At 38.4% G+C, this 27,870-nt stretch overlaps 1 protein-coding gene across 4 annotated transcripts in view; it reads right to left on the bottom strand.

The window, feature by feature from the left end:
• LOC131044855 (uncharacterized) overlaps nt 1-27,870 on the bottom strand; it is a 168,390-nt gene that overhangs the window by 118,869 nt on the left and 21,651 nt on the right. For 3 of the 4 annotated variants that reach the window (XM_057978325.2, XM_057978336.2, XM_057978333.2), the window contains exons 3-4: nt 17,042-17,172; nt 16,823-16,893 (exon numbers count right to left, since the gene is read on the bottom strand). In XM_057978325.2, the coding sequence (XP_057834308.1) occupies nt 16,823-16,893; nt 17,042-17,172 (202 nt within the window). Of the gene's footprint in view, nt 1-16,789; nt 16,894-17,041; nt 17,173-27,870 lie in introns of all 4 variants that reach the window. The other variant, XR_009105721.2, reaches the window with a different exon arrangement.

The raw sequence follows: 27,870 nt of genomic DNA, 5'->3' as shown, positions 1-27,870 counted from the left end.
ATGGCATTTTGCGCGGTTTCAGAATACGAAGGAGTAGATAGAGTTTTCGCGCTTCTGCACCAACTACCACTTAATGATTGATGTTACGCATCCTTGCACAGAAACGTGGTTCTCCTCATGATGTTCTGACGGCTCACCGTTCTGACGAACACTACCTTCCGCAAGGTTTCTATCTGGGTCACAATACCTCTTGGTTCCAATAGGCCAGATGCAGGCTAGCGAAAGGAAACATTAGCTCTGTTTGATCTCACGCAAATGATCAAATACTTAACTCCGCAATGTGTTTTATTTTCCTCCTCCCCCTTCATCGCAGATGCCCATTCTTTTATTTCCACCGAACTGGTTATAAGTCCCGTAATAGTTACGGCTAGTTACGCTTAAGTAACAAATATGTAATTAAAAGAATATGCCTTTGTAAATATTAATCATTTATATTGATGAATGGGAAATTCATATAAAGTAATTAATATTTTCATATATTCGTTGATCACGTACAAGGGGACATGACAAAGTAGTTGCCCTTGTCTGCTAGTGGATTTGATGGCATTATCACACTCTGCTGGCCACTCCACTTGGTTATGACGGATCACCCTCTCCATCCTCTTCAGGGATACAATCCTCGGGCCTCCATTAGACATCCCTCTCAAAACCACCTTCTTTCCTTCAGACATGAACTTTAACTCCATGGTTTGCAAGTTAAGAGTGATCTCACCAAGAGATCGCAGCCACTAAATGCCAAGGACCACATCATCATTCCCTCCAACATTGACAACATAGAAGTCATCCTTGACCTCATAGTTACCAAGCTTCATTGACATGTTCGACACCATCCGTTTGCAACAAATGGTTGATCCATCAGCCACCATGACTTTGAAGTCTTCAACATCATCAGTGATAAGCCCTCTCTTGGTAACAATTCTAGCATCGATGAAGTTGTGAGTTGCTCCGGTATCAATTAGAGCAACAAGTCGATGCTCTCCCAATGCTCCTTGAATTCTGAATGATTCATTCTTGTGGAAGCTAGAGAGTTGGGCAACTATACCCCTATCTTCATGATCACTCTCAGGCCCTTCTGGAGCCTCCTCATACTCATTTCCCTCCGAATCAAGCTGCTATTCTGAATTTTCAGAATCTGATCCATCAGCTGAATATGCTTCCATTTGACGAGCATTACCCTTCCCATGGCATCTATGACCCGGAACCCAAGGTTGTTTGCAAGAATAACACAAGTTTTTTCTCCGGAGCTCTTGACGGAGCTCATCATCCATCCGAAAGGGGAACTTCTTCGGGTGATTAGAAAAAAATTTCTTGTCTTTACGGAATGAGAAAGGCTTTGACTGAAATTTGGACCTAGGGGCAGTCAACCTAGCCTTCTTGATTGCATCAGCCACTGTGGGCGAGTCAAAAGCTTTCACCCAACCTTTCAATGGTTCTTCAAGTCCCTCAATAAATAGGACCACTAACCTCTTCTCAGAGATACTACTAACCATAACTGAAAGACTTTGAAACTCAGTTATGAAAGTATCCAAAGAGCCCTATTGTTTGAGTTGTGCAAGCTCTCTAAACTTCACCCCCGGATCCTTGGTATCAAACCTTTCAATCAATTTGTTGGTGAATTCAACATAGGTATTGATCAAGTTATGGCCAAGGGTGACCAACCCATGGTACCACCATTCATGAGCAGCTCCATCTAAGTGCAAAGTGGCGAACTTGATGGCCTCTTCTTCGGGCATAGACCTCAAGGACAAGTAATTGTCCAACTTCTGCACCAACGCTCTAGTTGTGCTCTTAATGTTTCCATCAAAGTGTGCTAGAGTAACCTTCCCAAGAGCTTGATGATAGTCTCTTGGAGTGGAGTATCGATTGTCATACCTTCCTTCCCTCCTCTTCTTCTGATTCATGTATTGGTCAAGAGAATACATTTCGAATCTCTTGGGGAAAAGTTGCATACTCCACGAAACTAGCCCGGATCTCCTCACCTACAGGGGCTTCAACTTCAGGAGGTGGCGTTTCCCTTGGAAGGAAAACGCGTTGCAATGGCCTCGTCACCAATCCAACAGGCATTCCACTGCTATGGCTCCCATTGTTGCCGCCATTTCCATTACCACTGGAGTTGTTGGAAGTGTTGGCATTATTACCACTCATGTTCTGATTCTGATCTTGGGTTTTTCCTCCTCCGACACTCTGTCTAAAGGTGGCTATCATCTGGGACATCATGTCCATCATAGTGTCAAACTTTTTTTCCATTTTCCCCACAGCCACTGCTGCCTCATTCTGACCAAACAACCTTTCTCCCATTGAATCTGTTGAATCAATCTCTTTCTCTCTGTTTCTCAAGACCTCTTAAAAGGTCTCTTCTTCTGGCACTGACAGGATCTGATACTGCCTTCTCTGTTCCCGGTTGTAATAGCTGACGTCTCTGTCACTCACGAAACCCTTCTGTCACACAAGCTGGTAGGAAAACCAACTTTGATACCAGTGTAATATTCCCCTTAATTTTTATTTATTTTTTCAATGAGATTTACAAAGCAAACACAATAACTCGTTAAGGTTAGAGAAATAATCCAAAGCAATTGAAGGAAACCCTTCCACATTTTGTTCACCAAGAGCCCAATTTGGGAGGGTGAGAGCACACGGTGTTCCGAAGATCGTTAGCAACAAAAACCAAACTGAAATAACAATGCACGGGCGGCAAGCCAGCCCCTTCTTCTTATCTAGCAGGGTAGAAACTAAACTTCTTGGCGGTAAACCAGCCAAGAAAAACAACAAGAAACTTAACCCAATCACTCTACCGCGTATTTTAGCGGGAGGACATTACATAAAACTTATCACTCTACCGCATATTTCAGCGGGAGGACAATATCACTCAACCACTTATTCAATGGGAGGACAAACGTTACAAATATCGAATATAGGCGGCAAGCCAGCCTCTTCCACTTGTTCAACGGGTATGAATACAATCCAGAAGTGATTGATACTACAACTATTCAACCTTACAAAATATAGGAAAGATAGAATAGGAGAATAATGTTGATCACTAAAGATAACTATCACCAAACCAACTCAAACACCAACTTCCTAAAATTTGATATAAATGACAGCACGATGGAAATGCATAACCAGTAGCACAAAAACACATTAAAATGCTTCCAACTCTCATCAAACTCACTTAACACTCCCCACAACACACTCAAACTAACACTACGAATGAAACAACTAAGAACCAACTGGAAATGAGCTTCAAAACACCCCAAAACGCCTAACATGCATCCCAATGCACACCCAAAACCCACGCCTAAGCTGGAAAAGTACGATTTGCATTATAAAATCAAAGAATCAAAATTAGGGGCTGCAAATTACAAAACATATCGCCTAGTGCATAGAAATAGTTCGAGCCAGTACCCAGAATGATAAGTCGCACAGGCAAGGAGGTAGGATCGAATCTTTGCTTCAGCCACACTAGAACCAGCAACACTGAAAATTATAGCAGCAACCAACTCTTCAAATCCACACCAAATGCAATACACGGGAACACTGAACAGTCCACAAAATCGAACCACAGCTAGGAGTGATGTCTCACACTCGAAACTACAAAGGAAAATCTAGGAGGTTTTCACCCTCGAAAAAGTCTGGAGTCATTCCGACAGCATAACATTATAATTTCTCTAGATCATCAAATGAGGAGCCAAGCACCTGTATATATAGATTTCCAAGCCTAAAGTTCAAATTCAACTCCCTCCAAATTCACCTCTCCAATTTGCATTTCATTTACCCCATGGTGGACCCAAGATGGCGCCCCACTCAAGTCAAAAACACACCTAGGCAAGAAGACCACGATTTTTGGCATGAAAATATACTTTGACAAATAAAATAAAGTCTTCTCATTCACTTAGGTGTCCCTCTTCAACACAAAATAATTCGCCTAGACAGACTTAGGAAAAATCATATTATCCACAATTCCCTATATCATTAATCAGTAATAAAATAATTGAATATTAAACCTTAGGATAAGAAAATAATATTTAATTAAATAACTTATAACTCCAATAATGATTATCAACAACATCAAGGATGAAGCTGAGCAATGAAGACCACTGAACTGTGCTAGATCAAGACCCTATTCGAGATTGCCAAAAATAGAAATGCTCAAACTGTCACTTACTAAAAATAGTAAGTCATGAAATATTGCTCCGAAAAACAAGATCTTCGCACCCAGAGAAAGAGCTTGGAAAGCTCAGTAAAACTACACCATCCAGACAGTCAAACGCTAACTTACTAAAAATAGTAAGTTCACACTTCATCGCAGAATCAATTGCATGTTATGCCACCCTGGAGTTCATGGAAAACCCAGAAGGAAACCCAAAGTCGAACAGAATAATTCCAATCTGACAACCCTAAAAAGCTCGTGCAGAACTCCACAAAAGTTGGAAACCCTAATTCTCCTTTCCAAATAGCCTACGGGTCTCTGGAATAGGCCAATGGACCACTGAATGCATCATCACTGAGAATGGGACATTACACATGTCTTCCTCCTTCAGTATATTCTGTTCTCTAGCCCTTTGCACAGCCTCCTTGGATATGCCCATTTGTTCTGCTAACTCCTCTACCTCTTTCCTTACTTTCCTCTTCCTGGCAGGTCCGATAAACTTCTTGTGTAAGTCAAGATCTTTTTCTTTACAAGTGTTGAGCATTTCTTCCTTATCATCTACCGGTTGACTTAACAAATGTTGAGCATATGCATCAAGTGTGGTAGCATCCACCTCATTCCCCATGGGCATGATCCAGACAGTTCTTGGCTCAACTGCCTCCATGTGGCATTGGTCTTTATCAACCATAAAGCAGGTAGTTTTCTCATACTTCTCAACAATTTCTTTAGGGATCCTTTCCCTAGTATGCATTGTGGCTTGAAAGGATTTGAAGTATCCCCACAAAGCGGATTTCTGAGCAACAGTATCACCTAAACCCTACAATCCTTCCTTGATCTGAACGGCCACCGGTTTATCATATCCCCACTAAATCTTTCCAATACCGAGAATTTCATTTAGGAAGTACAGTGCCAAGCAAACTATCAAGGAACCGAACTTGAATACATGCTTCTTGTCTTGCTTAATCTTCTTCAGGTTGCTTAATAGCTCACTGAGAAGTACTGAACAAAGATCATACCTCTTGCCTTCCTTTAGCATCTCATATGCTGCAAATATAGCAGTGTCGAACACAGAATTTTGCCTGTTGGATTGATATACCTTATATCCAGTCACCATTGAGGCATATCTAACATTGTGCTCTATAATATCATTGATAATCATCGACCGGCTATCATATTGAGATCCAGTAACCTTTGTTACTGTTGTATTATGTACTTTCCTCAATCCAGGGACCTCACTAGTTGCATTTAAACATGTAATTGCTTCAACGGATTGCTTGGTGATCTTATGAGGTCAATCCAGCCACATAAATTCATCATGCTTCGGCTCAGAATCTATTGGACCCATTCGGATTCATCGCACACCGAGAAATGAACGAATTGGATGAAACCCTTGTCGTGCAGTGACTTGAATTTCAGCTTCAAATTTCCCAAACTATCCATCATATGCTTGGTGTAAAGTGAGAGCATATCTATTATCTACATTCCCAAGCTCCTCAATGTTGCAATGGATGTATGCCCTAATATCTTCGTTGTGAAGTACACCATACGGGACAAAAGAAAATGCACCTTCCGAATCATCTTCAGTGGATTTGATGGGTACCTTTTGAACATGGGCCTTTCCCTCTCAGTAATTTGGACCACCAATGGAGTCACAACACCAGATGCAGATGCGGACGCCATTTCGAAATACAGATATGAAAAGATAGCTCGCAAACAAAAAATACCTTTTGATTCTCAACCGGGTGTAAGAAATCGTTGATTGATTGCTTCAAGCTCGAATTTAGCTGCTAAGACTCTTTTACTCTATTGCTCTGCTCTTCTCTCTCGTTCGCATTGTGAAGAATGAGCTATTGAAATGCGTTTTTATCCACCGAAAACCCAATTTTAAGTTGTAATTAATGCAAAACCCTAATGACTTCTGGATACTGTTTTTCAGGAAAACATTCACTGGATTATCACACCGTGATGAAATCTTCCGGATAACATTTGGACAGCTAATCTCCATCATCTGCAACCACCCTTGACAGGTTACAGATCTCTGAAATGGGATTTTAAAGATCTGCATGATAATCTTCCCCTTAAGACCAAAGTGCCTTAGTTACCGGATGAGGTTCCTACACCGGAATTAGGTGTGGAGCCAATTTGAACAGTAGAATCTTCTTTGTTTACCCACATCTTCTTATGCTGATCTTTGATCTCTTCCATTTTAGCTTTGCCCTTTTCATCTGATTTATTCTGGTCTACCAGAGCACTCCTGCTTCTGCAATATCTTGCAATATGACTAGGCTTGTTGCATGCATGACAAACAAAACTTCTTTGCACAGGCCTGAAGTTCATTTGATTTGATCTCATCCTGCATTGGTTAGAAATGTGCCCAAACATACCACAAGCATAGCATCTCCTATTCTGAAATTTATTTATCACTGTTCTGCACATATTTGACTTGTGACCAAAATTGTTGCATATGAAACATTTAACCGGTAAAGGTAGAACCAAAGTTTTAAAACTCAAACTCGCCACGGACTCGGCAAACCAAAAATTTGGACTCGGACTCGGACTCGTGAAAGACTCGGCAAAAAAAAAAACCGTAGTTTTACAAAAAACCATAAAGAAATTAAAGCATTTAGAGAACATAAGAGCCATAATTGAAACATTACACATGCCATATGATCTACAAACGCGCAATATTTGAAATTTCATCATTCATACTCTTAGTTTCAACTCTAAAATGTATAATAGCAGCATAAGTTTATAAATACCAAGATTTCTTCAATGCTAATTATGTTGTTATATGGAGCCTAATCAGACTCGGAGGTTAAATTTTCCCTACTTCCATCAGCGCAGTTTCCCCCTATATTTTTTGATGGGGGTTTGGGGGCAGCGCCCCCAAGTTGGGGTCAAGGGGTATCGCCCCTTGCGGGGTCAACCCTTCAAGAGATATTTCACTCCCTCAGTTATGCCAAATGAAGGCAAAAAAATAAAAATAAACTCACTTTTAAAGCTTGCATGACGTTTTTTCAAGGTCGCACGAGTCCATCTGAAAGACTCGCAAGTCCGTGCAATAGACTCGCGAGTCTTTCAGATGGACTCACCAGGACTCGCCTCGCGAGTCGACTCGTGGCTCCCATAGACTCACGCGTCCGTGGCAAGTCCACGAGTTTTAAAACTATGGGTAGAACCATTGTTCATCACATTATTCATCATTCCATTATTGATCCTACTTCTGCATTGACTTGCCATATGACCAAATTTGCCACAAACAAAACATTTACCATTGAATTTATAGGCATTAGGCTGTCTTACCGGAGATTTCTTATTCTTTCGCTGATGATTGCTTTGACCTAAACCAAAGGATTCTCCTTTCTCAAATCCAAATCCTTGAATGTCTTTCCCATGTCTCTGACTTTCCAGCATCTCATCCAACCGGGCTAAACTAGCTTTGGATTTTTCTTTGTACTCATTCACAGTAGTCAACTCATCTCTCAAAATTATGATCTTCCTTTCAAGTTCTTGTCCATCATTCTTTGCTTGCACCAATTCAAGCTTCAACTGGTCATTCTCATATGTCAATCTGCAACATTCATCCGATCTACCCTTTAGTGATTGAGTCAGGGTTTCTTCATTCTTCTTCCACTCTTCAATCTCCTTTGTCAGCTTCATTACAATAGACTGCATCTCATTTTCCAGAACTACATTCTCCCTAGCTAGCTTCTCACATTCATCTGTCTTGTCTTGTAGGGCTTGATTGTCTATGCTTTGTTCTTCTTTCTCTTTCAGCTTATCCATCAACTCCTTTCTCTTCTTTCTAGAAGTGCTCACTTGATCTTTCAATGTCTCAATGAAATCGTCAACTGCATTCAGGTTTCTTTTCAAGGAACTTACTTCTTTTCTTGCTGCATTAAGATCTTCAAGTGCCACACTAAGTTGTCTTTGTAAACCGGAGTCCATTGATTCAATCTTCCGGATCTTCCTCAAGCTGTTAGGCTTCTTCCGAGGCACAAAGCTCTGATACCAATTGTTGGAATCAATGAACACTGAGAAGGGGGGGGGGGGGTGAATCAGTGTTCTATAATTTGCAAGATTCTTAAACCACTGGATGCATGAGAAAGTAATCAAAGTGCAAAAACATAAAGTAAACAACCATAACACCAAGATTTTTACATGGAAACCTGAAAAGGGAAAAACCATGGTGGGATTTAGTACCCACAATATTATTATACTATGGCCAGTAGTAGAACAATATTACAAAAGAGAAATGCACTTGCATTCAGGCTCACTGCTCAATTACAAAAGGGCTAAAACCCGAAGGAAGGCTCATTGCCTTACAGGCTATTACAAAATGATTACAATGATAAATGAACTGAAATGTAGCATCTAACCATGCCAAAGTATAGTTCCGGTTAGGCTCTGATTGTCTCCTGCAACTGATCTGACATTCTGCTTTGTAATATTGCTTTGTCACACACCGGATCACCAAAATCTTCACCAAATATACAAATTCGCTCACACGCGCTTCCTTCGCTCATCACCCATGACAAAATGATCAACCAAACCAATCTTATATATCTGCACCATCAAAAAGAATCATTTACTGAGTTGGCTTCCAAAAATCGCATAACACACAACATGAGACGTGTTTCACCAAGTCGGCTCAATCCGATCACAAATCCAAATGCGGACCAAAACAAGATGATAAAATGCTTCACATAAGTCGGCCCGATCACCTCAAACACGAAACTGATCATTGGAATCATCCTAACAAATCCGCAACACACGTTAAACCAAAATAGCTCTGCGCTAACTAAGTTACCGGATACCGGAGCTCTAAACTTGTACACAATTCAACACTGGATATGAGGATCATGAAGTAATCTATCTCGAACCTCGAACCAACTATCTTGATCACCGCAACCAAAAATACATCACCGAAATCAAGACATGCACCATGATTTCATGCTCTACCGGTAATCAAGACTTATGCCTTATAAACAAAGTGACTTCTAGTAAACCAACTCTATGTACACCGGATGTGATCTGCGAATTGAGTTGCCATCAATGACAACCCCTAAGCAACTATTATGCACTAATCTTCACCGAAACAGTGTCTCTTGCCAACAATCATAGGAGATTGTCACAAGAAGATATGGATTTGGTGAAGAAGTATGGCATGTGGTACATTCAATTTCTTAAATTTGCCTATATTCGATTGTAAGGGTTCTCAGCTTATTCTTATCGGCTTTCGAGGCATCCACTGATAAGATGGTATTGTTAGAGGTGACAAGGCAATTGTCTACATATGATATGATTGAAAAGAAGAAGTGTAAGGCCGGAGTAACTTTCCCAATCATAATGGGAGTTTCAATTGAAGTTTGTCTATCAATGCAAGCAGCAGAGATCAAAGGCGGAATCGCAATTCTATAATCTTGTGACTCACACATCAAGAGGGAACTTTGATCCCTTTCAAAAGATTAGGATGGTTAATGGAAGGAAATATAAGCATAAGATACATCTTGAAGACCATTGGGCAAATGCAGATGATGATTTTGAAATCAGGAGAAGAATGTTCTCCAAGTTATTAGTCGAGATGGTTAGAGCTTGCCAAGTACTTTCCATGCCGGACCAAGTTGAAGATGATGGGAATCATGTTCAACGTTACTATGAAGAAGAAAGGAATAGGCCTCTTCCAACACTCAATGGGGCTGCTCAAGAACTAACAAATCTTGAGGTCTTGATGGGACCAATTATGTCAAACACAAGGAGATGGATGAATATACAAATTGATAAGTTGAAAAGGAAGGATGTTTACTTGACATATGACTTGACGAAGGACTAGGAATCCTCCGATGATGAAATGACCGAGGAATCACAAGAAATTAGAAATGGAGAAGATAGAGAGGGGCAGCAAGATCGAAATCGTGACAAAGTGAAGAAGGTAATTGAGAGTGCACAGTCTAGAAAGACAAAAAGGCAAGAGATTCAAAGTGAAGAACCAAGACAGAAGCGTTATAAGTCAAGAACAACTCATTCATCAACTAGTGCTTCAGTTCAGGAGGTTGATCTTTTCACATGCAAGATTTTAACATCTACTGCAAAGAGTGATCCCCAAAGGGAGGTTGGATTAACTCCAAGTGTACAAGATAGACAGAGTATAAATGAGCCTTTGGAATCCACTCAACAAAGGATTCACGAAGGGGGTGCTTCTCAAGACGTAGAAGTTCTTCCTGACTATCAACCCAATGATCAAGAAGAAAATCTCTTCCAAGCTATGGGAATGGACAATGATCAATCAATGGAACCAATCCCACTTGAGGAAGTCTTAAAAGAAAAATTAAGTTTTCCGGATGAAAAGCTCAATAAAAGGACAATATCAGCATTGCAAGAGGATCAACAACAAGAGGGGCTATATGAGGATGAAGAACAGTCAATTCCTGAATGGTTGAACGATCGAATGAAGAAGAATTCTATAGTAGAAAGGGATTGAGCGGATGAGTTGGAGGAATTCCTAACCCAAATAAACAAGACAGTGGAAAAGAAGAAGCAAAGAAATATTCTAAGATCATAAAGGAAAGTTTCGGGTCTCACAAGATTCAGATTGCAATGCCAAGAGTTGATAAGGCAAAAGAAGATATCGCTGCAAATGAGTATGATGTTGCAACATTTGATTTGGGACTGACAACAAAGGAGCAAGAAATTGAAGAATTGCACAGTTCCGTAATGACCATTATGAAGAGATTCAAAAAGGAGGAAGAAAAGAAGAGTCAGTTGAAGAAAGAAAACATGCAATTGGAGAACTACATTCAACATTTGATGAAACCTGATAGTAAAACTGGGGAAATATTTCCACCTCCTCCAGCACTTCCAAAAGAATCAGTTGATGACTTGGAAGGAAGGAGGTCAACAACTCAGGCAGTGAAAGGATAAGTTGGAATTGTTTCGGAAAGAGTAAATGGATTCATGGAGGAATTGTTTCAAGTATATGGGAGAGTTGTCTCTCTCTTGGATAGAATTCAACCCTTAATTGCCTTGTGTCAGGAATTCCATGTTGTCAAGGAGAAGACTATTCCACATCTAAATGTATTAATGAACATTCCTAAATAGACTTTAGTAGATGGAAACGTGATGGAGGTGAACCAAGCATGTGATTTCCATAGTTGGTATTGTGCTTTGATCACGAGGAAGGATGTTCTTGGAAGGGCAGAAAATGATTGCATTCGAGTAGGGAAGATGATTAAGGATATTCAGGACAAAATTCTATAGAGGCAATGTTTGGATGTAAATGATCTAAAGGAGAAAATGCATAATATCTATTTCAAGGCTACAAATTCCATTTCAAAGGATCATATGGAGAATGCTGCTTCACTTCTAATTTTCATGAATGGCATCCAAGAATTGGGATTAGAATGGGAAAAGACTCTTGCCACATTTACTACTAATTTGGCAGTCAATTAGTATAAGGTGGAAAACATGCCAAGTGCACCAATGGATGTGCTTGAAATAATTATGTCTAGGTTCATTGAATTTACAAGCAAGGAAAGAGATAAGAAGCACATAATTCTAGAAGATGAGTTGTTATGATCCTTAATGGCATGGAATTTTTCTATTTGTTCTCATTCCTCGCATTTTGTGCCAAGGAAGGCGTTCATTTTCCATTGGCTAGTTTTTAATAAGGTTTGGTCAGTTAGTTGGTTGTAACTAACCCTAATTAGGGTTTAGTTGTCTTAATCTTGGTCATTGATTTCAAATAAATATGGGCCCTTCATTTGTAATGAGAGCTCTATATAAGACTTGCTCACTTCATTTTCTAATAAGACTTATGTGAAATTGTTGTCGAAATACTGCCAAAGTTAATACAAACTCATTGAAGCTTGGTGAGCTTATGTGTGATTTTGGATGTTAGCATTGTTTCATACCTCTCAAATTTAGATTAAGAGTTATTTTTGCATCAAGTTATTTAGTTGAATGGAAAATATTGTTGATGATTTACGGTGAAACCTACATGTTCATACCAATTGTGGTTTGTTGATTGCAAGTCACAGTGCATGGTTAGACTGAACTCCATTTATGCTTAAGTTCAATTGCTTTACAATCATTGATTTGCATTTCCTTTGGTGTTAATGTGCATGAGCAATTTGAAAATCTTTCATATCTCCTTAAAAGATTGCATCAACTTTGCATAGTTGTTCCTAATGGCGAAGCAAAGTTCGATTTGGTTTCACTAAGTCATTGATAATTTCTTGCATTGAAAGCTTAGAATAGAGATTCCTAAACCTTAATTCCTTTTTCATTTTGTTTCAAAGAGAATTCATAGAAGCAGTTGAGAGCCTAAATTGCAAATATTAAGTCATTCCAAGGGAAAGAATTGATTGAAATCCTTGAACAACTGTGTAAGTCCCTTTGTGCGAACCAGCATTATCACATTCATATCTCAAGTCTATCCAGAATCCAAAGTTGATCATTCGCATTGTAAACCTTGGGGTCTTCTTTATTGATCATAACCTTTAGCATTCAATATTTCCTTGTTCAAGACAGGGTAGGATACTCTATATTCTGTTTTGTTTCTGAGGTGGTAAAAAACACATCAACAATATCAGTGACAAGTTGGGTCACAATAAAATTTGTCTTAAGAGGTTCAACCACTATTGAACTCACCCTTAATGGAACAAGGCACAGGTGATGGGTTTTATTGTTATCAAATTTAATCCCTTACATGACAAATAACAGATCTGAATAGTCATCTGAGAAGTTAAAGAGTTCTTTGAATGGGAAACATTAGTCTGCCTCTTGGTTGATTCATTACCTTCCTCTCCTATAAATATACACATTGGGATATGCTTTGGGGATGTAGTTGAAGAAGAAGAGATTTGTGAGGATTGAGAGAGCCATAATAGCTCAAATTAGATGATTTTCTTATTGTAATCCATCTTAGATATTGTGGTTGCAGTTTGTTGCAATGGATTCTTGAAATAGCTAGTTATTTTACGATGTTTAGTCATGGAGTTTGCTAGGTGCAAGTGACAGGGTGTTTAGGAGGCATTCTAGGGATCCTTGTAAAGGGAACACACTTATACAACTGATTTTGATAGTGGATTCTAGCCGGATTTTTCTGCCTACATTGCCTTTCTCCAAGGCAAATCACTTTTATTGATATATTTCCATTTGATATTGTTTTTTAATTTGTTTATGCTATTCACTTGCAAGGTCACTAACAATCATTAACACAAGTAGATAAGAAGCAGTTGTATTTAAGCATGATCAGCCATTTACAAGCATAGTTCTTATTCCTCTTTTGCAGCTATAAGTTGCAAACAAGCCCACATAAACTGTGATGCCCCCATCTAAACAATCAAAAACATGATAATGCCCGCTCTAAAATAAAATTTAATAATACAATTAAAACATAAAAATATATATATAACTAAATAAATGAATAGAATGAACTAAATAAATCTTAATAATAATAATAAACAAGATTTAATATATAATTTATATTTATTAAATATTAATATAAATTTCATATTTATCAAATATAAATTATCAAATATCAGTGGCTATCTGCATAAAGAATTGGATAGCAATGAAAGACTAATAAAGGCAAAACACATATGGAACCTAAACGAAGACATATGGCCAGCCACGTAAGCAATATCCAAAAGTAAATTAGGCCAGAGGGAAGATTATAATCCCTTCGCTCATAGTAAAATTCCGTACAAAGAAACAAATGCAGATCGGTGGAGTATCGAAAAGTATTGGGAAGTAAAAGTCTACGGGATAATAAAGGTAAGATGTAACGTATACATATACAATGATCACACAAGAATATCATCGACCAAGGCAAGAATAATAGACGATGCTGGGTATAAGAAACACGATAATACCCAGCCAAACATCAGAAATAAATATATCCACTGCTATATCGATTGGAAAGAGAAGACCATCCATCTTTGAGGGATACATGATATTGTCGAAACATAAATTATATTCATTGATAAGTGGACCAGTTATATTAATCACCGGAAGATTAATTATACATGAGTGGTTAACATAAGATGGATGCAGCAGATCGCATTAATTATCAAGGTTACGATTAGTATGTGTTAGGAAGGAAGGTAATCACAAAGAGAGATGAGACATGCCTTATCCAAGTAACTTCTCATCCTAAGTGCATGGTATAAGAGGGTATTCACAATCTCTTTATTCATCATCATTTTACTTTCTGATTCTTTTACAACCTTATTGGGTCAAGGGAAGAAAAACGAGAAGATTAATTCAGAACTGTCATAAAGTTTACAAACAGCAACTTCCTTGTTATTGGTGGTATGCATGGGATGTGTTTAATAAGTATGTTTAATTAATGAGGTCTGATAATATCTTTATGCAGAATTTGAATAATAATATTAACATAGACTGAAATAGGCACTACGGTAATACATAATTTCATGAGTGGCAGACCAGATCTGACATGTGTCAGTTCTGTTACCATTACCAGCCATTAGATATATTAATAACTAATAATGTTTTACCAGTGGTAGTATTAATAATTGATATAATAGGTTATCAGCAAATACATAAACCATAGGTAATATTATTTAATTCATTTATTTGTTGATATAATAATAGATATTAGTACAATAATTATAATTAATATATATATATATATATATATATCAATTCAATATCATGAAAAATATTATGTTATCATTGATTTTTATTTATGTTAAGATAGATTTGTCTCCTACTCAAATTAGTTTTAAGTCAAAATGTATAGAAATAGATTAATTATGGTTAAACAGGCCTAAACTTAGTAGGGGACATTACAATTGGTATCAGAGCGGTTAGTTTTTATGCCACAAAAAAATATATGTGTGTGGACGTGTGTGCCACACACACACATATATGTTTATAATGGATCTGTCTCTTTGACAGAGTGATAGTTTTATAATAATATTGTCTCATGTATATGTAGCAATAGATATATGTATGTATGCAGGATATTTGTATGGATATAGGATCAATAATAGTAATTAAGGAATATGTAGATGCAGGCATAAGTTATAGATTAAAAAATGATAATGAAATATAAAATGTTATATGAATAACAATAATTTGGCTATGTGATGGAGGCTATTGGGAGGAAATTCCCTTAGCCTAATTCAGGGATTATGATAATCCCTGGTAGGCAATATATACTGAGTACTCATATGCATATATGTTAAAGGCTTGGGTGTCGGAAGCTCACCCAAGAAGAGACGGATCTTGCCGATCCTCTCTGGTAGACTTGGATAATAAGATGTATCATCCAAGGCAGGAAGTGATCATATATGACGATCTTCCTTGGTAGGCTTGGATGTAAAATGCTACATCCAAGACAGGAATCGAATTATCTATCGATTTTCTTGGTAAGGCTTGGAACCATAATGGATTCCAAGAAGGCGAGCATTACAACCGCCTAAGGACATATCCCAATACTTCATTCGTATCCTTTTTATTACCTAAGAATTGAGATTAGTTTTAATTAAGTAATTGCAAATTAGATTAGTAATACATATTTTGTTGCATTCTAACAGTCTGATTTGCAAGAAAGTGAAACCTAACTAGTAGGGACATTACATAAACCATATTGTTGTGTGCACTATGGTTTTGCAGATTGTTTAAGCATTCACTTGTAGTGTCATATTTTAGAGTATGAGTTAAATGATGCAATTGATGTAGGCATGTAAGAAAGCATGTTAACATTTGCTTAAAGATTGTAAGCTATTAGAATCAGCCATAGTTCCTGCACTTACAACTTAGTTTGAAGCCTTTTAAAGTTATTCAAATAAGAACAAAACTTGTAAGCAATAAGGCTTTGTAAAAATATTAGCATTCATGACGCATTCAATGGAATATCCATGAAGTTTGAAGGTCATTATTTGTACCTTTTAGGATAAAGATCAAAGGTCTCCCTTGAAATATTCCATTGTGATCACATAGAACACACCATGATTCCTTTGCAATGCTCCATCAAAGTTCAATTTTGACAGCCATAAAGACGGAGGACCATATTTCTAGCTTTCTCAAAGCCTTGTTATGTATTGCCCCATCAACAAGAGTGAACCTGTTATTCGGCATCTGCCTAGCATTAATTTCACTGTTTCTACCGATTTTTGAGGATCCACTTTAATATGCAATATAATTATTTCTGTCAGGCATGCTTCAATTATGAGCATCATTCCATCCCTATATACCAACTAATGCTTAAAGGTGCTTGTCTGCTTTGTGAGTCCCCTTGTCTTGTAATTATTAGCAAGATACATGAGATAAAGGTCATTAATAGTAATGACTACAAGTGGAAAATAGTTCTTGTGGTAATATATTGAGCATGGAAATATTCCAATGCAGTGAAAAACCGCCACAATAATAAGACATCTCAATAATACTGTGCTACCAAAGCCACCAGTAACTTGTATGTTAAACTGTTACAAATGCTTCATGGATTGAAATGTTTTTACTCAAATTGTAAATACATAACAAAATATTAAAATATATACAAACTGAATGTCACTAGAAGTCTAGAATAACAATCCAAGAAGTTAAAATGCATGCAAAATCAGAACATGCATGAAAATACAAACAGAAATTTAACATACACAGGAATATGCTCACAAGCATTTTTACAGACGTAATGTTGACCCATACCCTAGCAGGCTGGCTGCATCAGATACTGACCCATCAACTGCCATAAGCAAATCTAGCAGAGCTCGTACACCCTGTCGATGACAACAAATTTCATAGTGTCCTCTAGTTATTTTTGCATTGGAAATATTTGGATGCCAAACTGTCAAAACCAGTCATCAAAATTCCAAACAGAAATTCAGCATTCTACTTATAGTTATAGATTGTTTAGAACAAACACACCAGAAAAAATTTTGCATTGTTTGGCCCAATTCGCTGATTAGAATCAGGCCCCCTTACTGTTGCCTTGGCTGGAAGTATTTGGATGAGCTCAGGCGGAGGTTTGTATGTCTCAAGATCTATTGGGTTCCTGACTAATTACAAGAAGCAATTCAAACAATTGTCGAAAAGAAATTAGTTTTCAGAATAGGAACATAATAATTCACACTATAATGTATCTTAAGGCTTATCATGGTAGTAATCAATCCTATAGCAATAAAAACCAGCTTCTCTCATAATCTAAATTTCATAAATGCCAACGAATATATGTTGTGCAGTCTATGAAGTAAATACTTTTGTATTTCATGTTGAACTGCTTTATGAAAGCTTTATGTTATCAATTCATAGGTTGTCCAGCAATTTAAATCATGGCCATGACATCCCAATGGAGTAAAGTAAATAGATTCATCAAAAATATTCATATGAAACAAAAGCACAAATCCTGATACATTGATCAAAGACTAATCATTTCTTGGAAGAAAGATGTGGCACAAAGTAGAGCCCGTGGTGGTCTCAGGAACATCAGGCTATGATATGCATCACGGGTAACCAAGGTTCATTATAGCCGCTGTTAAATTTCTCCCAACTTGCACAGATTTACTAATTATATTGGTTATTTCAATTAGAATGGCTATGAAAGTTTTCAATATTTAACACATGATTGAGTTTTATTTGGATTAATGTAAAGATCCCCCTTGATATTTTTTTTTATTTTTCCAAATTACAATCAACACAACACTCGTTAAGGTAAGGAAATGAAAACCAAATGCTGTTGAAAGTAACCCTTCCACTTTCTGATCACCGAGAGCCCAATCTGGGAGTGTGAGAGCATACAATGTTCAGGGGATCGTTAGATGCCAATAACTGAAAGTGATTAGAATACTCGGGTGGCAAACCAACCCCTTCCGCTTATACAACGGGATATTGAAAAACAATGCAATCACTTGGCGGTAAACCAGTCAAGGACAAGCCAAAGAATTGAAGAATGCAATCACTCAACTGCTTGTGCAGCGGGAGGACTAGAAATAGAAATTAATATCAACTCCACCCCTTATTTAGCGGGAGGACAACATTACAATCAACTCAATCGCTTATGCAACAAGAGGACAGTATTACAATTTCAAGATAGGCGGCTAAGCCAGCCTCTTCCACTTATGCAGTGGGGACAAATAAGAAATCTGAGAGGATAGTGTTAGTACTACTAACCAGCTTTACAATTCATTACAGCGATTTCAGAATTTAAGAAATATTGCTAATCTAAGGTAGGTGGCTAAGCCAGCCTCTTCCACTTATGCAGTGGGACAGCAGAAAGCCAAAATGTTGTCATTGGTACTACTAACCAGCATTACAATGAATATAGAATTTGACAACCAAGTGTTGATTGAGAGCTGACAGCTGCAACAAGACCTCCAAACATCCTCTAACAACCCAATCAATTCACTCTCTCAAAACTCACCCAAAATCCAACTTTTGAAAATTTGATAAATAAGACAGCAAGCTAGAAATGCATAACTAGCAACACCAATTCACACCAAAATGCTCCTAACTCACTCAAAACTCACTCAAATCACCCCACAACAGACCCAAAATGACAATAAGCACTAACCGACCAAGTACGAACTGGAATACAGCAGAAAAATGACCCCAAACAAACAACACGCATCCCAATGCACCTTCCTAACAAGTATGTCTAGGCTGAAAAATACGATTTGCATTTAAAAATTGAAGACTCAGAACTAGGGGCTGAAAACTTACAAATCTCATCGCCTGATGATTAGAAATATTTAGAACCAATACCCAAAATCAGCAGGAGCCCGCACAAAGACTTAGGAATGAAAATATGCTTCAACCATGATGCCATCCAGCAACTAGGAAACACACAAACTCACACCAAAACAGAAAACCAACTGATGCAATCCATTCTCAATATGCTCTATCTATTCCTCTGAGTGAGAAATAGTCTCTCCACAGCTAGGTGCAATATCTCAAGCACGAAACTAACATAGGCTAGGAAGCTCGCAACTTCAAAGCACAAGTTTGGTACAATTCCGATACCACTTCGTTATACAAATTTCATGGATAGCCAAAATGAGAGCCCAAGGCTCCAATTTATAACTTTTGCCAAGCCAAATTCAAATTCAAATCCCTTAACATGGCGCCCAAATGTAATTCATTTCATTTCACCTCTTAGCCAAAGTTCGCCCAATGCCAATTCCACCACAAAATTGCCACTTTGGATAAATAATAGTTTATGATATAAAGTATAAAGTGGGCGCTCAATAAAAATGACTTTAGAGGAATAATATTACTTAAGCACAAAATCACCCCATTCACTTAAGTTATATTTTTTGATTAAAATATCATGTCAAACCCCATAAGTCAGAATACCAATTACACCTAGGCCAAATATAATCAAAGTATTTATTAAAAAATACTTTTTTCCCTTCCAAATACCGATTACTACCAAAAAGAGGTGAGACTAAGTCAACTAACTTGAACAACTAAACCTGGCAAAAATAGAACTGTCATAAATAGTACTTACTAAAAATAGTAAGTCCAGGAAACTTCACCAAAAATACTGTTCTTCGAAACCCGTGGCTCAGCTTGAGAAACACCAGAAAAACCCAGTAATCATGACAACTGACATCAACTTACTAAAAATAGTAAGTTTTGTAAACTCCCCTGAACTGATTGCATGTCATACCACTGCGAAGCTTACAGAAAACCCAGAAGGAAACCTCGATTCATTCTGCCAAACTCCAACCAGATCATCCCTAAAAAGTGCGAGAAGTCCTCCTAGAAAATAGGAAACCCCAATTTTTGCTTCCAGTTAGCATACGAGTCTCTGGAATAGGCTAATGGCTCACTAAGCTACTCCTCACCGAGAAGAGGACATTACAGTCCACCCTCCCCAAGATTGCTTGTCCTCAAGCAATCACAAACCTGGATGCTGGAGAATCTCTTCACTCTCCCAAGTAGCATCCTCTGCAGGTAAGTTCTTCCACTTCACCAAGTACTACTCAATTGTCCTTCTTCTCAAGGAGCGCTCTCTGAAATCAATAATCTCTTTTGGAATCAGCACCAACTGTCCTTCCTCATCCAAAGGAGGTAAATCTAAAAAGACCACTACGTTGTGTCCAAGTGCCTTCTTGAGGAGAGACACGTGGAAGACATTATGAACTCTGCTACTCTCTGGTAGCTCCAACTCATAAGCCACTACACCAACCTTCCTAGTGACTCTGAATGGTCCATAGAAACGTAACTTGAGCTTCTTTGCTCCACTCTTCTTGAGAGAAGACTGTCTAAAAGGCTGAAGTCTAAGGTAGACCATGTCTCCAACCTCAAATGATCACTTTATGCGCTGCTGATCAACATATAGCTTCTGCTAATTTTGTACAATTTGGAGGTTGTTCTTCAAGGCCTTCATAATATCCTGACATTCCTGCACCATATCCTAGCTTGAGGGGCTCTGTTATCACCAAACATCAAATCAGCAAAGCTAGGGGACTCATAACCATACAGTGCCATGAAAGGAAACATCCAAATGGACATGTGATATGAGGAATTGTAGCAATATTCCCCTAGATGTAGCCATCTCACCCATGCCTTCTGCTGTTCTGAAACATAATTTCTGAGATAGCCTTCCAACCACTTGTTTACAATCTCTGTTTGTCCATCAGTCTGTGGGTGGTAGCTTGTGCTTGGAGTAAGCACTGTGCCACACAATCTGAAAATCTCCTGCCAAAAGGTGCTTACGAACTTGTTATCCCTATCACTTACAATATCCTTGGGCAACCCATGCAACCTAAACACTTCACGGAAGAACACATCAGCCACTTGAGCTGTTGTAAATGAGCTAGTGATGGCAAAGAAATGAGCAAACTTGGTTAATCTATCCACCACCACGTAAATGCAGTCCTTGCCATGAGCCTTTTGCAACCTCGTGATGAAATCCATCGGAAATCCATCGAAATACTTTCCCACTTTTGGTTGCGAATAGGCAGACGTTGCAACAAACCAGTAGGTAGAGTGTGCTCATTTTTGTTCATCTGACAAGTGTGACACTCCTTGATGTAGTTCAACACTTCATTTTTTAGCCCCTTCCAAGTGAACCTCTCACGAATCTGCTTGTAGGTCTTGGAATAACCTTGATGACCAGCAAGTGGAATGTCATGAAAACTCTGTAGAATCTTCTTTTTGAGCTGAGATTCAGGTAACAGAAAGATTCTACCCTTGTAAAGTATCAAACCTGTTGTCCTCATTTTTGTTTTCAAAAATGAAGGACCATTACATAAAAAAATTTGTAAAAAAAAATTAAAAATTACTCTATGGCATGCTTCCCGAGACATAATTTCGACTAATCCTTGGACTGGCTTAATCCTCAGTCCATCCTCGAACTACGTTTCGAATTTCGTCGCATTCTGGATTCATTTGCTATGTCTTTCCTTCAATTTCGGGTTTTTTCTCCTTGACTGCAAGTGGAAAATTTCTCTTCAATTGCAAGTTTTAATGATTTCCATTGTTTTGGTCTTTGTAGGGAAATTTTTGGTTAATTACAAGTGCACTTTATTGAAAATAAGAACTTGTAATTTGCTTTTTATTTCCCCCTTGATGCTTTTTGGCTTTTTAAGTTAAAATAAGGATTTTTTGGTTAAGTTACAAGTAAACTTGTAATTCTTTTATAAAACCCCTACTTTAATGGCTTTTGCTTGTAATAGGGATTTTAAACCCCTATTACATATGTGCAAGTTAATAAAACTTGTTGTAGGGATTTTATTTTCCCTTTACAAGTAATTTTAAACTTGCACATCTCTCTCCAAAACCCGATTTTGCCTAGAAATAAAATAAAGTGACATTTAAAACTTGCTATTTTGCCCAAAAAACCCGATTTTCTCTATAAAGTGCATTTTTGAGGATTTTAAACATGTTATTGCATTTTAAAAACCCAATTTTGCCTTGTTGAGGGAAAAAGTGACAATTAAAACTTGTTATATGGGAAATAAAACCCGATTTCCTCTATGGCATGTGAATACATGAATTAAAACTTGTATTTTCTTCCCAAAAACCCAATTTTCTTCTCCTAAGTCAATTCTTCCACAAATTCTTCCCAATTTTTTGTGGAGAAATTCAAGGAGTAAGGAGGCGATTTTGTAGCAAGGCGATTTATGTGGGTTGAAGAACACGTTGCTGCTTTTTCGTGATGATTTACCCTCATTCTTTGCAAAAAACGGTTTACCACGTGGTCCCTTGAATCCACATTTTGGAGGATATTTACTTTGCAAATCAGCAATCTCCTAAATCGTTTTACCTCTCTTACCTAGGTGTTGAAGTTGGGAGAAGTTTCAGTCATTCTTTGGGCCATTTAAGATGCATTTGATGCCACGTTTTTACCACATGATCCTTCCTAGGCTGTGTTTTGGAAGGTTTTGATGCCATGTTTTCATCTCTTCCTTAGACGTTTTGCTTTGGGACTCTTAGGCGTGATTCCTCTTTGGCATTTTGGCCCTCCAAATTTGGATTTGCTACCACGTTTTTCAGTTTATGGCGTTTTTGTAAAACCGTGGCTAGGGTTTGGCATTGCGGATTGTCTCTATTAAAGAGCTATTCTTCTTTCTTCCAAAGATTGATCATCTTTTGGACAGGCATTTTCAGATTGAAACAAGGTATGATTTCTTTTCTTTTCTTGTTTCATTTTCTTGTTTTCTTGTTTTCTTATTTTCCTTTCTAGTTGTAAATTTGTAAATATGTTGTTCTTGCCCCAAAAATCGGTTTTGTGAGAGAGATTTTCCCCCTTCATAAGCAATCTTTGAATTGCTTTGATCTTCCCCATTTTTCCTCTTTACTTGTATTCGGGATTTTAAATCCCGATTACAAGTTGGATGAAAATCATTGTTATTCCATTGCGATTAAAGAATTTAACCATTCTTGGTTAAAATTCCAAGTTGCAAAGATGTGAAATGCCCATCCTTTCAAAATCAGGTTTTAAAAACCGGATTACATGTTGAAAGTTCTTCCCAATTTCATGAAAATGACATTCCCGGTTCTTCCCATTTTTATCCATTCATGTCACCCATATCCGTGCTTTCCATTTTCGTCATTTCCCGCAAGTCTAATTCTCATTTTCCACCCATTTCTCCATTTGCAAATTTACAAGTGTACCTGCATTCGGGTTTTAAAAATCCGATTGCATGTATACTCTTTCCAACTTGTATACTTGCAAAAATTAAACCAAGACCCGAAATTGGTCAAAGTCAAGATTCCCCCATTTCCATTTATTACCCACTTTTCTCTCACAAAGTCGTGAAGTGCAAGAGTTGGAGTTTTTCTCATTTGAAGAAGGAAAAATGTTAGTTGCAGCTGAATATGATGTTGCCTTAACACTTTTAAGTCTTCATCACAGTATTCCAGGTTGTCCATCAATGTCAGATTTGCCGTCATCACCAATTCCAAAGAAGATGAAATATAAATATGACAAATACCAAAACGAAGTTGCACCTTCCCAAGTTTCCTCTCCTTTGGATCACATAAGAGATACGGAGATAGGGCATGTGGACATGTCGGAATTTGTCAAGAGGGTAGAGGATCCGCAAGATAGCAATATGCAGCAGTTGTTGGACAGCCATATCCATCACGCATCTTCTTTTCCAGTGGCTGCCCTAGAACCTGAATTTGTTCTCGCTTGCGCCCATCACTTTGACAAGGAGACAAGAATCATCAAAAATGATGATGGTGAAGCAATAATCTGCCTTGACGCAAACACAATTGAGAAAGCCTTTAGAATACCTCCTGCACCTGTTTATATGGAGATCTCTAAAGATAGTGCAGCTAAGTATTATGTGAAAGGGGAGAAAGACTGCAAACGTCATATCAACAAGTGGATCCATGAACCACGAGCCGCCTTCTCAAGGTGGGCTAAGTTGTACCGCAGTGACTTCAAATGGGAAATTGGAGACATCATAACCCTCCTCAGCAAGATAATGGGCCTTGAACATTCTAATGTTTTTGAGCCCTGGATGTACCAGCTCATCATGTTCATAAGGCAGTCCCATCATATATCATGGGGAGAAGTCATCAGCGATGCCTTGTGTGAACAACTTTCAGCAGTTTCTTCCACTATGACTTTCTACATGAACTCATATTTGGTGTACTTGCCAGCATCACTTAGACATTTTCCGGGTCTTTCTACCAAGGGTGATCGCTCGCTTATACCGGTATGGGAATATTATGATCAGTTGCCTTTGAGACCCAGCAAATTGCATTTCAGAAGAGTCCAAGATGCATTCTTCGGTTACTTCATGTGTCAGTTTGACAGAACTCTGAAGAACAAAAGGGTATCAGATGAGGCATGGGAAAGGGTGAGTGAGTATGGATGCTTGTTTCTTCAATTCCCGACCTTTACCTATATGAGAATCGGATGCTATAGTGGGCAGCCATACATGCTCCCTAGATACCCAACTAATAAGATCATTCTAATGGAGTTGGGAAGACAGATCATGGTTGTCCACGCTCATCAGTCTGTCAGACAAAAGGTTGGAATGGGGATCTCTACAACAAACCCATTAAAAATTGGCCGATATTCACTTGTCACATCCGTTAAAGCCAAGGCCATGGAGACCGAAATGGAGGAGATTAAACTCAAAAGGTTTAAAGCCATGGCACATTTTGACTACCGGGGTATGAAGGAAAAGATCAAGAAGTCCTTCATGCACGTGCATCGTATAGAGGATATATGGGTAGATCTTCGAACAGAAGTGGAAATTCTGAAGATGGATTACTGCAGGCTCACTGTTCAGCAAGTTGTTGATTTGAACTTGGTGGATATTCTATAAGGGATGATTGAGGATGGGCACGTACTTGATCCTGAATATATTTCACGAAGGGTTGAGGAAGCTCCACTTCCTTTAATCCAATGGTCACACAAGGAGTGCATATCCATTCTTGAGAGATTTCAGCCTATCTTGGATAACACCAACGCTTGGCTGAAAAGTAATGCTGTTAGACTCATTAAAATCAAGATTGGAAAAGAAGATGATTCTACGAGGCCTCTTGGACATAAGTCTGAGATTCAAGTTGACAACAAGGAAGGCTCATCATCTTCTGGCACCCGGATCAAATTGCGAGTTAGTTGGGCAGTAGTGCTTCCTCCTCAGGAGGCGACAGTTCGTGGGAAGGAAAAGTCACGGTTCCATGTTCAGGTGATTGATCTTGATAATCCAGAAGAAGGGCAACAATCTGATGATGCTCCTAAGTCTCCAGCTTCAGACTCGCCTCATGGGATCCCTTCCTCAGTTTCCATTAAGACGCCCCTTTCTCCTCCTGACTTAATGGTGGAGGAGTCTCCTCAGAATGTTATTCCTATTTCAGCATACGAGCCGCCTCCTGATCATCAACAAAAGAGTGTGCTGGAAGTTCTTGAAGATACTCCTGCTTGTATCCAGCTATCAAAGATTCATACCTCCACTTCTGGTTTTGAAGAATTTATGAAGCAATTTTCATGCCCATTGGTTATTGAGCAAACCGTGGTCGCCATCCATACAGATACTCCTCCCAGGATGACCACAGTTATTCAAACAGAAACTGCTTCTCCTTTGCCTACAGCTGCTACTGAAGGAGAGTTGATGGCTTTACCTCCATGGCTTAATTCTTTTACTCCAAAAAGGAAGAAGCAAGAAATCTCACCTAATGCCTTTGATTATCAGCAACTTAAACAGTCTAGACCCAAGGTTGCTAAAAAGGCCAAGACTATCTCCAGAGTAACTGTTGACAGCAACAAGATGAAGGTAGCTGAAATTGTTGAACCCATTGCAGATAAGCCACTTGAAGAGATGTCAACTGCTGATTACAAAGTGTTGACGTGTCTGAAATCGCATTGCTGCAAACTCCATACGGCCAACACAAAATAGAATAACCAGCTGAGTATCCTATCCTCTCTTGAGATAAGGAAGTCCCTAATGCTATTTTTTATATTTGATCAAAGGGGACGACCTCAAGGTTTTGATTGTCAGGTCTTGACTGCGGGACTACTCAGTGGTTTGATGTGTTTTTGCTGGAAACACAAGGGGACTTACGATTTGCAACAAACTGGTCTCTTGTGATTCTCGAATTACACAATAAAGAGCAAAAGGAAAGGGTTAGGAGATCTAAAACTAACAACACGGGTATTCGGGTAGATGGATTCAACATAACCAATTCCTGCTTGGCAAGAATAGCTCACAACCTTGTAGGAATGGTGCAATCTTCAAACGGACTTGGAAGATTTTCAGACTGGAGACGCACGACTAAGCACCCAATTCTGGCGCAGCTCAGACGGACACCTGCAATTGAACTAAGCACAATTAAAGGCTCAAGTTAACCATACAAAAGGATACACAATCAGTATGTCCTCAGTGCTATGAGCCTGAATCTATCAAATACCTGCACACCCAAAATAGAAAGATCTATCTAAAATGTTGAGAGAAACCATGCAAACAGGATGAAAACAAGACAATAAACACCAATTCAATGTCTATATATTGATTTCAGCTGCCTATTACAACAATTTCTGCAACATCTCCATGCTACTGCTTAAAATCTAACCTATTCTAACTCTAAAATCTAACTCTCACACCAGAGTCTAACTATTTAACAATCTCTAACTACCTAACCATCTAACCCTTTACAAAAGAAAGGCTTCTTCCTTTTATAGATATTACAATTTTGAATTGAAGGCTAGAATGGACTGCATCCAAGGGTCCTGATCTGCCTTCCAGAAGTTGGCAGCTTTAACCCATGCCGAATTAATTCTCAATTATCCAACCAGCAACTATCTCAACTACCTGCCACTATTTGGCTTTAATTCAGGTCTATCCAATCTTCTTAGTGGTTGGGAATAGTTATCCACAAAAATATCTTGCACAGGACCCACAGGCAGTTTACAATAAAGCAGTTTCAGTTTTTTTAGAAATTGAATTCCTGGTATTAAATCCAGCTATGTGCTTTTTCTCAAGAAGGCATAAACTTTGCAGCATTGAGAGTGTTCTTTGGTCTTTGGTCCCGGTGGTGGACTTCATCTTTGTTCAGCGGCACGGTTCCCAATGTTTGGTTGCTCTCGCGCTCCTGCAGCATGTTCCCACATCTTTTTTCTTTTTCAGTCTTCAACGCCTGGCCTTGATTGCGATCCTTCTTCGATTTGCGTTTCAGGTCTTTCTCCTGGTTCTTTAATAACGTCCTGCGACCTGCGAACGATCAATTTCGTTTCAATAAATCAATTTGAAAAATTAAATAATTTAATTTAACAAACATTAAATTTAATTACGACGTCTGGCTTGAGAAGCTCTTTGTGAGATGTATCTTGAAAATGCTTCTCCTTTCTCTTCGAATGTGAAATCTGATCCTTGGTCTTGATAGTGTTTGGGTGATTTACTTCTACGTGATTTTACCTTTGGAGTCTTGGGCGTTTTGAATGGGTTTATGGCGTTTGAAAACCTTTTATAGCGCGATTTTGGAGGTTTGAAGAGCCTCTGCAAATTTTAAAATCCTAACACTCATGCCTTTTCTGGTGAATTTCGGAGAATGGGGGAGGGGGGTTTGCAGACTTTAAACTGCGTTTTCTAATCCTAAGGGCGAACTTCGGACCATGAACGCCTTTTGCGATTGGAGATATTTTCGGACCTTAGGCCCAATTTTGCAAATTCGGAGTTTTAACGCTTTCTGCGATTTTGGAGATTTAGCATTTTTTGTTTTACCCAGGCGTTTTCAGACCTCTCAACATATTTTGCGAACTTAAAAAATTTCGGACCTTTGGACATGTTTCG

The sequence above is a fragment of the Cryptomeria japonica genome, chromosome 3, assembly GCF_030272615.1.
Source record: "Cryptomeria japonica chromosome 3, Sugi_1.0, whole genome shotgun sequence".
NCBI classification, from domain to species: Eukaryota; Viridiplantae; Streptophyta; class Pinopsida; order Cupressales; family Cupressaceae; genus Cryptomeria; species Cryptomeria japonica.
This window is presented reverse-complemented; position numbering and strand designations above follow the sequence as displayed.